The sequence below is a fragment of the Furipterus horrens genome, unplaced genomic scaffold (genome assembly GCF_987537825.1).
Source record: "Furipterus horrens unplaced genomic scaffold, mFurHor1.1.pri manual_scaffold_5, whole genome shotgun sequence".
NCBI lineage: Eukaryota > Metazoa > Chordata > Mammalia > Chiroptera > Furipteridae > Furipterus > Furipterus horrens.
Window position 1 is genome coordinate 162506477 of NW_028327175.1, and position 15368 is coordinate 162521844.

The 15368-nt window shown below is 36.5% G+C and overlaps 1 protein-coding gene across 3 annotated transcripts in view; it reads left to right on the forward strand.

The window, feature by feature from the left end:
- MCU (mitochondrial calcium uniporter) overlaps nt 1-15368 on the forward strand; it is a 199275-nt gene that overhangs the window by 9992 nt on the left and 173915 nt on the right. The window contains exons 1-2 of one of the 3 annotated variants that reach the window (XM_090278191.1): nt 6223-6238; nt 6849-6897. The exons of the other annotated variants lie outside the window; for them this stretch is intronic. Of the exons in view, the coding sequence (XP_090134317.1) occupies nt 6871-6897 (27 nt within the window). The 5' untranslated portion in view covers nt 6223-6238; nt 6849-6870. Of the gene's footprint in view, nt 1-6222; nt 6239-6848; nt 6898-15368 lie in introns of those variants that run through there. 3 annotated transcript variants of the gene reach the window in all.

Here is a 15368-nt window from a genome sequence, read left to right on the forward strand (position 1 = left end):
TTTATATATCAGATTAAATGCCCACCTTATCCTCATATTCCTGCCTCCCTTCCCTGCCTCTTACCATTAGAATCTGAGAATTTTGCACAGCAGTATGAAAAAGATCACATAGCATGATGAGCACTCAACTGAGTGTGTTCTCCGTTATACTCTTCCAAAGCAAAGATTCTTAACATAATGTTCATTAATTAGAGGAATACTTTTGAATAATTTTCTTTGATTTTGTTCTCCTTAGCTTTCCATTTTTGTAATATTTGACTCCCTTTAGGGAATATTGAATGTTGTATGTATGATGATCTTACCTTAAAAACAAACAAACAAAAACCTAGCCATTCCTAAGTATGAAATCTTTTCTCAGTAGAATTTTAGCAATCGTTCTTTCCACATTAGAAATACAAATGTGAGATTTATACTGCTTCTGCTACCCCAGTTTCTAAGAGAGGTATACAAATAAAATTATATAATTGTGAACAAGTTATTTGGAGTGATTCTCTAGCATTTTAATTGACTAGGTAGCTTACTGGATTGCTTTATTTAGAAAGCACATATTCTTTGGTCTTCTAGTTATTATAGTGTAAAGATAAATATCTATTTATTTGATAACTATGACAGTTTTTAAGAGACATTATAATATCTGTTTTACCAGAAGAGATTGTATTTGCAATATAGTTGGTGAGCCTTTTGAAATCTTATGGGAGCCAAGGATTGCAGTACCATCACAGAATTTTTTTAGTTTTGTGAGATAGTTAAATAAATGAAGAGATAGATGTGGTAAAAGGTGTGTGTATGTGTTTTCCAGTCACCAAAATAAAGTAATTGAAGAGGACTAGGTGTCATGAGGTATAAGAGTTAGGCTTAGAGTTTTCTTCCTTTCTATTCCATTAACTCGTTATTTGACCTTGGGCAAGTGACTGTACATTTTTGGTCTTAATAAATAAGGATGCCTGATTAGGTGAATCTAAAGGGCTTCTTTAATTGTGAGACATATATCATTTTTATATAACACATTATAAGTAATTTTTATGTTATTTTATTGGGCGGCTTATATAAAATCATAAACTCAAGTGTAATGTATTTGCTTATTTTCATAAGGTTCAAGGACTTGACATGAAGAAAAATAGCCTTCTAGTTCCTTTTCAGCAAGTTTACACAGTTACTTCTTATATCTCGATGAACAGTTTATCCTGCATTTTTCTTAAATCAGGTCATTATACTTTTAGTCCCATTTTTCTCTTTCACGTTCTTCTTCCAATCCAAACTGCTGAGTGAGTTGGGGGAGAGGGGAAGATGTGTTGGGGACTCCAGAGTTGGAGAGATGGGAGAAGGAAAAAAGCAGTTAACATTGGAGTGTTGAGGTTAGATGGGACTGTTCTCCTAATTTGTTAATTCTGAGTTGTTGCCTACCTGCCTGAGTGTGAAAACCTTAATAAGTAAGTAATTAGTTGCCCATGGAAGTCTATTCTCCCAAACTCTGTGAACTGAGTTTAATAATGGCAAGAACATAGACATTCAGTCAGTGTTGGATAAATGAGTCAGTGAGTTTTAAAAAGCCGTAGAGACCATTGCATAAATCCTTCCACCCTGTAGATAATGCATCTGTAGCTCATTTTGTTCTTTGTGCCTAGATACTATAGTGATAGGAATCACAGAAATATGAAGAAGGAATTACTTTTCTTTGATTTAGGCAGCAGCCAATAATCTTAAGAGTTCACAGATTGTGCTGACACAAACAGGACTATATAAAATGCTAAATTAAAATAGTAATGAAAAAAACTAGTGGTATTGTGTTATAAGTAATTTAAGAAATTGACATAATGCATTTATCTGGCAAGTATTTGGAGTGAGTCGGGGAAAGAGGGAAAGGTGAAGGGCTGGGCACTGCAGAAGAGAGAAAGGAATGATTTGAAAGAGATTTTACTCTAGGTTCCATATATATACATATATATATTTTTTTCCAAAGATGACAGATTTTTGGAGGTGTTTATTTGGGAACTAATTTCCAGCTGCCCCCACTGTATCCTGTATCTTCCACTGCCAGAATTCTGCTAGCTGCCATGAAGCAGGGCTGTGGCAAGTGGCCAAGTGTGATAAAAACCTATTTTTTCATTTAAAACAGAGTATAGATGTCAGAATATTTTAAAGAAGTATTTAAAGATATATTGGAATAGAAGAAGTAGTAGAAACATAATAAGAAGATTGAAATTTTTTGATGTAAATGTATTTTTTTTAATTTTTATCTTTTATCTTTATTTTTTATGGTTGTTCTATGACATTTGTCCCAATTTTTCCCCTGTTGCTCTCCACTGCCTCCCCACTCCCCCCTCCTATAGATGATATAAATGTGTTTCTTTTGTAAACAGAAGAATAGAAGCTTATGTCTGTCTCTGTCAGTTTCTCTTTTTTGCCTCTTTTTCCCTGATCTTTGAGTGCTGGTGCTAGAAGCACTGAATAGACAGGATAAATGTGAATACTCTGTGAATGTCTTATTATATGTATATATGTTAGTAGTTGGGTAGTTGGGTTTTGTTTCTTTATTTTTTTCTTGTTTTAACCTCAAAGAAAATGAAATCTTTTTTTTTTTTTTCCATTTCCAGCTTTGACTTAAGCTTCAAAACAAAATGTTGTCTAAGTGCAGTTGAGCTGGTAAAACAGAATTATAGTGTAACATATTACAGAATTTTACAGAATTTTGGAATATTTATTTATTAGATGGGGAATTGAACTCCAGTCAGTACTTTCTCTAATTTTAATATCTCATTCTGCATTGGCATTTGAGTCAGAATGAAATCAAGTTCATAACTTGGCCAAGTGCCACAGTCAGGTGAGCTTTAAATATATAATGATTTCTTTTTGAAGATTGCTAGAGCTTTTAGCAGTAAAAGGGGGAAAAAATGAAAGGCAGCTGTAATAGATTTCTTGTCTACAATGAGTAGTCTTGGTAAGATTAAAAGTAGAGACAAACTGGGGCCCTGAGTTATGGAACTGAAGGTCACATCAAAGGCATCAGAAAGTGGGAGCACTAGTGGAAGAAAAGACAGAAGGTAACTACTGAAGAACAGGCTGTAAAAGAAGCTCACATTAGAAAGTCTTTTCCATCACCAGAAAGTTTTCTTTGGGGGTGGATGTGGGATAAGGGGGCCCTTCATAAAGAAATTGCATTGTGTTTAGGCAACATAGAAGGGAAAAAGTCTTTTCATTTTAAATTATGAAGTGTGTATGCCATGTCTAAAAAACAAATAGAATAACATTTTTTTTTAGTTTGAGAAATTAAAACTACAACTGTAACTGCTGCCCCAAGTATCCTTCCTATTTTCTGTTCTCTCTCCCAGAAGTAACATCCTCTCCAAGTTGTTTACCATTCCCATGCACGTTTTTATGCTATATATGTTTTATATATATGCCTTATATAGTATTGTATGTTTTAAACCTTATGATATTACACCGTATGTATCTTTATGCAATTTGTTCTCTTTGCTTAATACTTTAAAAAAATATTCAGTCTTCATTTTTAATTTTTAACTACTTTGTGAAGTTTCATTCCCAATTCCACATATTTAATAATTCTCCTGTTGATTGAAAGTCTGTTTAGCTGACTATGGGGGGAGGGTTAGGAAAGAGGAATATATTATGTCATGTTTAAAGTTAGATTGGGAATGTTGTTTTGACTTTAAAAATAGCCAGTTTCCTTTTTTGGTGTGGAATGTCCTCATTTATCGTATTCTTGGGAAAACCCTTTGTACTTCCCAAGAGAAAGTGGAGAAGAGTAATGTTTCATTAACAGAGGAAAATGTCTTGTATAAATGCAGAACAGGATCTGCTATAATACTGAGAGCTCATGAGGGATTGAGCTGCTGTAGCAAAATCTTGGTTTAATGTATTAAAATTCTCAGATTTTTCAAGTGCAGACAAGCTGTGGGTGGAAACTTATTGGCATTTATTTATTGTTTTTTTCTTTGTGTTTGGAATAATTTGAAATTTGGGACTATCTTATTTTGTAAAAGAGTATGTATCTTAAATGATAAAAAGACTTCTTGAATTGTGTCTTGGGTTTGTGGAGCAAAGGAAAACAAGGTCTAGGAAGGAGGGAAGTTACTTTTTTTTGAGGCAGGTAGTTGGTGTGAAGGAAATATTTCTTTTAATAATACATATTTATATTTAATAATCTTATTTGCATGTATATTCTTACATTGTAGTTATTGTTTTAATATTTTTATTTAATTCAAAAAAAAAATCCGCACCAAAGACTATGTTTATTGATTTTAGAGAGAGAGGAAGAGGGCAGAGATGGGGAGAGAGAGAGAAAGAAACATCGATCCATTGCCTCCCCTATGTACCCCTACTGGGGATTGAACCCACAATCCAGGCATGAGCCCTGACCAAGAATTAATTGAACTCACAGCCCCTTGGTGCACTGGACGATGCTCCAACCAACTGAGCCAATGACTGTAGTCATTGTTTTAAAAAGGCAATCTCTGGTAAATATTTTTTTCTGGCTAATTTCATGCAATTTCATTTGTAACATCTTCGATAATGCTTTGAAAAATTTTGCAAAATGCACAGTACAGAGCTTCATTCAGGTTGTCCCTCCAAATGATTTGCTATAGTGCATTAACCAGAAATGCTGATACAGCAAGGGAAACACTAATAATTGGTATGCTTTCCAGGGACTGTTGCCAAGGCAAGGCAAACACAAGCCAAAATCGAGAAGAAAATGTTAGGCACCCAAAATGTAGTCTGGCCAGATATGCTATTAACAGAGACGATTCCATTCTAATTAAATTAATTGAGGACTGCACAGTTTGAATCACCAGACTATTTAAAAAATATGACCCAGCTTTAAGCATATTAGAATTATGGGATAGTGCAATAATAATCTTTAGGCTAAAACTGATTTAGAATAAAAACTTAAATTATTGGATAAATCCTTGTGCCTCAAGGATGATTAAACTCAGCCGCCTGTTTCTTCCATTGGGGTTCTGAAGGAAAGGATGCTGAATGGACCTGCCAATAAAAGAAGAGATTTCTTTTTTGGTAGGAATGATTGGATAAAAGAGGAGAAGTGGGTATTGCTAACACAAAATGATTTTGTTTTTTCACTATTGGTGTTTTTCATGCAAATCACACAAATTTTTTTTCACGGATTGTTTTACTCGTGAATAATATAAGTATGGGGAGAGAAGGTAGTGCTTTGTGAAAACAGGCTTTTAAAAAAATTGTCATTGTTCTTTTTTTTTAAATGATCTCTGATTCAGTTTACTGAGTCAAGCATTGAAAAAAATATATGTTTATTGATTTTAGAGGAGGGGGTAGAGAGAGAGAGAGGAAGAGAGAAAAACATCAATTAGTTGTCTCTGTATGCCCCAGTTGGGGATCAAACCCACAACTTAGGTATGTGCTCTGACCCAGAATCGAACCTACAACTTTTTGGTGTATGAGATGATGCTCCAACCAACTGAGCCACACTAGCTAGGACTGAGTTAAGCATTTTGAAACACAACTCCTAAACCAGGGAGTTGTGTGGCTAGGCAGATAAAGGAGATATTTTATGTATGTGTGCGCACCAAGATTTCTAAGTTTTGTAAGCTTGTTTCTGAAAGTAGTAGACATTCCTGAGTGAACCTGGATAGTCTGTCTTCTATAGACAGAGTCTGATTAAGTTTTTTAAAAAAATTTCTTACTTCTTCATTGTTTATTATGGTTCTATCAATGTTTATTTTTTGAATGCTGGAAGCATAGCAATGAGGAGAAAAAAATTTTTTCCTTCTTTACTATTTTTCAAAATACTGGTTTATGAATTGTTGCTTTAGGTTATCTATTTTTACATCTGTTTGAGCTTACTATGTGGTTATCAAAGATTCAATACTTTTTTTCTGACAAAATGCATATATCAGTTTCTCATAACCAATCTGGATTTATTTTAGGTTATAATGCACATTCTTTTAGAAGTGCTCTCTTGTCCTAAGGGTCACTGTAGCTGGCTAACTGCAGGTAAAATTGACCTAAATAAGATCTTTTCACACTTCTTTTTCTTTTTCTGGCATTATATGCTGAGGTACCCATGTCACCAGGCTCAGGAGAGCCTTTTCCTTTTACATTGACTTTACTTTTTTCTATTCTTTTAGGTCTTTTACTACCATTACTACAGTGGTTGGCAAGATATCGTTTCCACCTCACTCTCCATGTACCATGCTAGTGACATCTTAGCTGCTAGAGTGTGGAGCTGGCCTGTGGGAGTCAAGTAAGTGCCGTTTCTTACTATTTGGCATGGTTTTTGCTTACTTTGCAAAGCCATGTAGAGGAACTTTTTAAGATTTGTTTTTAAAAAGGCACTTGCTTGATCCTTGTGGGCCGGCTCTTTGCTCCAGCCTGCTACTGAACACCTGGTAGCTAACTAACATGGTGCTGAATTTAGCGAGGTGACTATCTCAGAATGGAACATTTTTACTAGGGTAGACCCAAAAGGACGATAGATCTGATCTTGGCTTGATTAGACCAATCCATCCCAGAATCAATCAGAACTTCTGTTAGCTCAAACAGTTAGTTACTCTGGCTTTTTGGAAATTGGTTGGGTTATGGATGACCAAGGGTCTGGGTTGCATGAGAAAACAGCTCTCTCTCAGGAAAGCCAATGACCTGGACATTTATCTGAATTAGTTTACCTTAATATATAGAAGAAGTGATGTTTGACATTGATGAGGTTTGGATTTCTCTATTTATTACTAAATTTGCTAAAACCTGGTATTTTACTTTTGCAGGTCACCTTGTAAATTTTGCCTACATAAATTAACGTATCCCCTGTTATGTCATAACAACCATGTAAGGGAGAGTGTTTTCCTGCTCTGTCTTAGGTATTGGTGATGTGACCTGTTCATGCAGGGGAAACTTGAACATTCTCAGGTATGTGAAGATCATGATTTGTAAGCATTTCTTTCCTGCAGACAAAACAGTTTATTTCAGTGTGAATTCATGATTTGGTTTTACAAAATTGATCTTACCAGTTGATTTTCCTTCCCCTGATATTTATAGAACAGGGATTGGCAATTTATAGCTGGGATGTCTGTTTTTTTTTGTTTTTGTTTTAATTTATTTATTGATTTGAGAAAGAGACCTAGAGAGAGACAGTGAGAGACATTGACTTTTGTTGCTACACCCATTTATGCATTCACTGGTTGACTCCTGTATGTGCCCTGACCGGGAATTGAACCTACAACCCTGGCATGTCAGGATAATGCTGTGACTAACTGAGCTACCTAGGCAAGGCCACTGTGTACTTTTGTAAATAAAGTTTTATTGGAATACAGATAGATTTATTCACATATTGTCAATGGCTGCTTTTGCACCACAACAACAGAGTTGAGTTTGACAGAGACCATATGGTCTACAAAGCCTGAAATATCTGGCTCTTTGAGAAGAAATTTGCCAACACATGCTATCGAAGAACCAAACTTCAAGTTGCATTTAGATATAAACATTCTAGAACCACAATTGAATTTAAATAGTCTTCTAAAGAGAAAGCCAAGACCTGTGTCATAGTACTGACCAGGAAGTAAATATTTGCAATATATATGGTGGTGCGATTTCAATACAGGTTAATGAAATGGAAAACTATGTAGGATATCAGTCCACCTTTTATTATCATCTCTTCCCCTCTCTGCCCCCCATCCCTCAGTAGATGTAAACATTATTTCAGTGGTAGGATATTATTTTTCTTTTTAGACACTAAAGATTTGATAGAACAGATAGGATAAATGATTTAACTAGGATATCTGGCATAGCAAAGAAGTGATAAGATGTTCAGGAAAATGTTCAAGAACTACAGAGCCAGTAGTAGTGGCAGAATTGAAACTAGAGGCTAAATCTCCTGCCTTCTTGCTCAGAGGTCCTTCCCCTGGCTCTCAGCCCATATTAGGGCTACTCATTTTTCCTGCTAGCTATAAGGCACAGTCTATTTTTTCCATTTATTTCTCCTTAAAGTAAAAGGAAAGACTCAGTGATTTAAACCACAGAAATTTGATTTATTGGAGAACTGACTTGGAGTTTGGATGCTTTTATTTTATTGTTTAAAGATAACTAGGGGATTGCTTTTTAATGATTAAGTACTTATAGTGTATACTCAAAAAAGGTTAGATTAGTTGGAATAAAAAAGGAAGTCTGAGTCTTGTTCATAATTTCATAGCTAGTAGCAAAATCAAGAAGCATAGATAGAGTGCTTCCCCCACAGGTCTATGTGTCTAACTCCTTTAGATGAATAGAGTTTATTTGTGTGTATATATATGTGTGTGTGGGTGTATAACAACTCTTAAAGTTAATTTGGATTGCGTTCTGAGAAGAGTTTAGCAGGTCTATTACAATCTGCAGATTATGTTGCTGTGTTGTAAATGGATTTTTAAGAATAAATTTTATTTAAAAACTTTTGGATTTACAGTAAAATGGTGAAAATAGTACACAGAATTCCCATTTAGTGTCCTTATTATTAACATCTTACATTACATAGTACATTTGTTACAATTAGTGAACCAATATTGATATATTGTTATTAACTAAAATCTGTACTTTATTCAGATTGTCTTAGTTTTTGCCTAATGTTCTTTTTCTGTTCCAGGATTAAATTAATGTTTGTTAACATGATCATGATCACTGAAATAGGAGGCATCTACCTGAAGGTTACATTAGTTCTGAAGTCCCTTTCAGTTTGTGGGAGTATAATTATATGAGTACAGGTTTAACTGTTGCAGAGGTCTGACGGTAACATTTATATTCTGTAACAAATTGAGAAAGTGGTTGGTTACTTTGTTGATAGTAATGGCTCAATTGTTGTTCCTAAATATTTAACATCACCAGTTCTAAAAAGGACAAGACTAAACACGGTTACTTCTGTTACCATCATAGATTAAATTCCAGGTGAAATATTCTAAAGTAAATTGCCTTCTTTGGAAGCAGTGTTCCATATCTTTACCTTCCTGAAAGTAGTTTTTGAAGTTAACAATTTCTGATAAATCATTAATCATTCAAATTTCCCTGTAAAGATCTTAAAATATTTCTTCCTTAAAAGTTCATTTATTTACTAAAGTTGAACGTAAGCATGCCCTATGACTCAGCAGTTCCATTCCTAGATTTATACACAACAGAATTGTGTGCTTATGTTTACCAGAAGTCATGGACAAAAATGTTTATGGCAGGGCTAATTGTAATAGTCCAAACTGGAATTTTCCAAATGCCTATCAGTAGTAGAATGGGTAAATAAGTTTCTGGTACAGCCACACAATGGATAGTGAATAGTGATCAAAATGAGCAAACTACAACTACATGTAATGATGTGTAAATTTCACAAATGCATTGCTGAGCAAAAGAAGCCAGACACTAGAGAGTGCATACTTTATGATTCTTTTACATAAATTTCAAAAATAGGTGAAACTAATCTGCAGTATCAGAAGTCAAGAAATTTATTATCCTTGTTGGGGGTTGGGGAAAATGTTTAGAATGGGGTCTGAAGGGGCCTTCTAGGGTGCTAGTTATGTTCTGTTTCTTGTTTTGGATACTAGTTTTATGGGTGTGTTCACTTTGTAAAAATTCACCAAGCTTATATACTTTTCTGTATTCATGTTATTCTTCAAAGAAAAGGGTATACAAAAAGTATTAGTAGTCCTGGAAACTGTTAGTCCTATTTGTGTTATAAGATGGATAAAGTAGGTGGTGCTAATGGTGGTTTTTTACTGTAATCAGGTTTTTGGGATGCCTCAGAAAAGACATTTTATTCCCAGTCTGTATTAAGTAGAGTCACAATTTACAATGTCCATACATTCTTTTATTATATAATAGTGAAGACTAATAAGACAAGTAGTTGTGACTTGGATATATTACTGTGTTTATGTTAGCTGGAATTTGTCCTTCCCACTGATTGTCTTTGTTAGATCAGTGAGTGAGCTTCAGTCTTGCCTTTCTGATATTCTACATGTTCTTTTGACTTTCAAGGCATCATTTCAAACCTAACAAGAATGTAGAGTCCTTTTCCCAAGTGGAGCCCCTTTTTGTGATTTTACTGTTTTTTTTTGTTTGTTTGTTTGTTTTTTCTTATTGTTACCTTTGGTTCTTCTGGTTACTTCAGTTAAAATTAATTTTTGGCTCTTCCCTTCTCCTTAGCAACACTTTCGTATCCTTCTTTTAAAATGTGGTATACATATATAGACACATATAAAATTTACCGTCTTAACTATTTCTTAAGTGTACAGTTCAGTATCCCACCCTTTTATTTACTAACTAAATCCTAGTTGGAGCCTACTTTTATTATCTCACCTTGTGCTTCCTTTATCACCACCTTTACCCTTGTTTAAAACTCTTATCAATGTGCCTATATCTTCCTGTCAGATTTATCTTTCTAAAATTTCACTTACGAAATCATTTTTCACTCAAAACTTTTGCTTGCCACTACCCATAGGATTTAATGCAAATTCCTTAATCTCATATTCAAGGCCTTATGTAATTGAGTTTCAATCTATCTGTCTTTAATGATAATTTTATTTTTGGTAACTAGTAACTGCTTACTAAACTTCCAGGTTATGTGAAGCACCATACATGCATGATTTTTTACTTTATTTAGTCCTATATAGTAGGTACTGTAATTGCCACTGCTGAGGAAAAAGTGGCTGGAGGGTTCTAAATGACACGCCCAAGTTAAAAAATGATGGAATCAAGAGTTCAGATATATGTTTCCATACTCCATAGTTGTGGCCTATATCTTGTAGTGCTCCTGAATGCCTTGAGCATTTGTACTTTCATCCTCGCTCTTTTACAATATTTGTAGATCCACTGCCTGAAGAGGCCCTTAACTTATTTCTTTTTTCCTCTCTCACAATCTTGTAATATCCATCCTTCAAGGCCTAGCTCAAGTCCCATATGTTCAGTGATTTTTTTCCATCCCTTTCTCCAGTTTATAGAATACTCCTTAGCCCTACCACACACCTTGTATTTTCACTGCCTTGAATCTGTATCTTTTTATATATGGATGATTTAGTTTAGACTTTAGATTGTAACTTCCTTTAGGTTGAGGGCTTGGATTGTAGATTTTGTGTGTGTGTTCCCTGCAGTGCCTTATATATAATGTGTGCTTAATAAACGTGTTTATCATTTGAAATGATAATGGAACTGTTAATAGCTAAGATCTGTAATACTCATCTAAGACTCTTCCTTGGTTCTTTGTGCTTCTTGAAGCTCTTTATAAATCCAACTAGCAGTCTTAATTCAGAACCAGGAATGACATATTTAGGTTGGAGCTAGGTTTTATTGAGTTGTAGGCAGGAAGCTTGTTTACTATTGCCACATACTGATGCAAATCAGAACAGCTCTTAATATCCAGAATTGGACTTTTTCTCACTATCTCACCACTGGCACTTTGGTTTAGGTCACTGACATATTTCACCTAGATGATATTAATAGCCTCCAAGTTAGTCTCCCTGCTTTTGCCACGTGTTCTCTATGGTCAGAACTTAAGGAGAAGACTACCCTTCCAACAGCTTCTGATCTCACTCAAAGTAAAAGACAAAGTGCGGTTATATATTGCTTGACGATGGTGATGTGTTCTGAGAAATGTGTCATTAGGCAATTTCATTGTTCAAACATCATACAGCATACTTACACAAAACTAGATGGTATAGCCTACTACACACCTAGACCATATGGTATAGTCTATTGCTCCTAGGCTACAGAACTGTACAGCATGTCACTGTACAAAACAACACGAGATTAAATCAAGGAAGGAGAAAATGTTGCAACCAAGAGACACATGGTAAACATCATATGCATTAGGCTACTGCCCGTGAAACAGTGTACTGTTTTACAGCAGACGTTTTTTAATAAGTAGAAAGAGTACACTCAAACAATAATAAAATGTATAGTGTAATAAATATGTAAGCCAGTAATATAGTCATTTGTTATCATTATCAAGGATTATGTACAGTGCATAATTATATATGATATACTTTATAGGACTGGCAGTACAGTAGGTTTGTTTACACCAGCATTACCACAGACGTGAATAATGTGTCATGCTACAATACTAACATGGCTATGGCATTACTAGGGGATAGCAATTTTTCAGCTCCATTATAATCTTATTGGGCCACTGCCATTTTTGTGGTCTGTTGTTGACCAAAACATTGTTATGCAGCACATGACTGTTCTTAAAGTACTGTAGCCCATAGGCAGCACTGTGTTGATAAATTGGATTTCCAGAGGGGGAAAAGCTTCTGATTTGTAGCATTTGCCAATTTTTGTGTTATAATTACTTCCACAGTGGGATTCAAAGTTCTAGAATGTATCTGCTCTCGTCAGGTTACCAGCCAGCTACAGCCTACCACTGCTGAACATTTGGCTCCCCACCTGACCCCTGGTCCCCAACTGTTGCCACTTTTCCCCTTGCCCACTCCAATATTGTGATACTGACCTTCCTGCTGTTCCTCAATCATGCCAGACATGCACCTACCTCACAGGAGTTTGTATTTGCATTTTTCTACAATTAGAATGCTCTTCTCCTGAATACATGTGGTTTTTTTTATTTCTTATTTTTTCTCAAGTCTGCTCAGGTGTCTTTCATGATCTGCCAATATAAATTTGCAATCTTTCCCCATCTACTCAACACTCCCTTTCTCCATTACATACTCTGTTTTATTTTTCTCCTGGCTTTTCAACATATTACAGTATATGTTATATATTCCTTGCTTTTCCTTCCTGTTCCCTTCCATTAGAGCAGGAACAGTTCCTTCACTACAGCATTCTTAGCACCTAAAAGAATGCTTAACACAAAGTCACTCAAAAAAATTGATTTGTTTACCCTTTAAACTTTTTTTGTATTTTTCCATTACCATTTGACCTCCTTATACCCAACTCACTCCTATAATCACTATACTGTTGTCCATGAGTCCATTTTACTTTTTGCTTGCTCCCTCCACCCCCTAACTTCCCCCACCACCAATAGCTGTCATCATGCTCTTTATCTATGAGTCTCTATTTTGCTTGTTAGCTCAGTTTGTTCATTAGATTTCACATATAAGTGATATCATATGGTATTTGTCTTTCTCTGACTGGCTTGTTTCACTTAGTATACGTAATGTTCTCCAGGTCTATCCATATTGTTGCAAAGGGTAAAATTTTTTCCTTTTTTATAGCCAAGTAGTATTCCATTGTGTAAATGTCCCATAGTTGTTTTAATCACTCACATACTGAGGGACACTAGGGCTGTTTCCATATCTTGGCAATTGTAAATAATGCTGCAATGAACATAGAGGTGCTTATGTTCTTTTGAATTAGTGTTTTGGGTTCCTTCGGATATATTCCCAGAAGTGCTATTGCTGGGTCAAAAGGCAGATTCATTTTTAATTTTTTGAGATATCTCCATACTGCTTTCCCCGATGGTTGTACCAGTCTGCATTCCCACCAATAGTGCAAAAGGGTCCCCTTTCTCCTCATCCTCACCAGCACTTGTTTGTTTATTTATTTATTTATTTTAATATGCTTTATTGATTATGTTGTTACAGTTGTCCCAATTTCTTTTCCCTTTGTTCCCCTCCACCCAGTGACCCCCCCCTCCTTAGTCCATGCCCATTGGTTGTACATATAGTTCTTCTCAACATCTTCCTGTCTACTCCACTCCCTCCTACTATGCTTCTTAATTCCTGTACCATCTCCCTCCCTTTCCCCCTTCCCCCTCCCCACTGACCTCCCCATATAATGTTCCTCATACCTATAATTCTTTTCCCACTCTTGTTGCCTACTTAGTTTGCTTTTGTTTCATTTCCCTAGCTTCTGTTGTTGGTTCTCATTTTAACGTTCATAGTTTTGGTCCTTTTTCTCCTAAACAAGTCCCTTTAACATTTCATATAACAGTGGTTTGGATCTGATGAGCTCCTTCTTTTGAGAAATCAGCTGATAGTCGTATTGGGATCCCTTTGTACATAATTCTCTTTTTCTCTCTTGCTGCTTTTAAGATTCTCTCTTTATCCTTAATTTTTGACATTCTGATTATGTGTCTTGGTGTGGTTCTCCCTGGGTCCAGTTTTTTTGGAACTCTCTGTGCTTCCTGGACCCAAGTTAGGAAAGTTCTGCTTCATTATTTTTTTCTCATTATTTTTCAATTTCTAGTTCTTCTTCAACTTCTGGCAACCCTGTGATTTGAATGTTGGCCCACTTACAGCTGTCCGATAGTTTTCTGAGCCTCTCCTCATTTTCCTCACTTTTTGTTTCCTCTTTCTTCACTGGTTGACTGTTTGTTCCTTCCCAATGTTCCAGTTTGTTGATTTGATCCCTAGTTTTCTTTCCCTTACCACTAGTTTCATATGTGTCTTTGTTCATTTCAGCAGGATTAGCCTTCATTCCTTCCCAGTCTTGTTTAAGATCTGCCATTAGGTCTGTAAGCATTTTTATAACCAAAGCTCTGAACTGTTCCTCAGAAAGATTTCCTATCTGGTGCTTCATTAGATTAGAAATTTGCTGTCTGGTCAGCTGCGTCACTGGGATCTCTATCATGATCTGTGCTGTCCTGACAGTTTTGTGTTTACTTTTGCTTCTGGGTCAGGGCTGTTACACCTCCTCTGCTATAGAGGGCGGAGCCCCATGCCGTCGTCACAACCGGGCCACCCTTTTCACCACGCTGTGGTGTTTTCTGTGGGGGTGGGTGTCCAAGATGGATTTCTGCCATTCACTTTCCGCTGGGAGATTGGGAGCCTCCTCCTCTGTCCCCGCCCCCTCCGGGCCTCACAGTCCAAGGTAATGAGGGTCTGCCTTCCCCAGCCTTGGAATCATAAGCTGATGGGTTTGGTGTGCAGCCCGGGGTGCTCCTCAGGTGCTTCTCGCCTCCCCTTAAATACGGGTGTCTGTTCTTACCGCTGTCCCACCACTGTCACTGCTGCTGCTGCTGCTGCTGCCAGCACAGCTTGACCTCTCTGCCTCAGCTTCACCCCTCCTATTCGTCCGGACGAGCACCACTTCTTTATAACTTCATATGTTGGAGTTCCATTTATTTTCTGGAACTTCTGGTTATTTCTGGTTTTGCGGTAGTTGTATTCCTTCTTAGTTGTGGAGGGACATGGAGCATCAGTCTAGGCCTCCATCTTGGCAGGAAGTCTCCTGTGTGTGTTGGCCTCTGTGTTTTAGGTAGAGCTGTCACTCCTGTTATGTTCTAAGGGGCGGAGCCTTAGGGATTCGTTAGTACAGGGCGACCTGTTTCACCCTATTGTGGTGCTATATGTGGGGAGGGGTCTGAGAAGGAACAATGCTGCCTGCCCAGCACTCGCCCTCCCTTCCAGGCACCTCCCCCACCTCTGCCACGGGACTGGTGCCTCTCCAGCTGTTGCCCTGGTCGCTGTTCCCAGAGTATA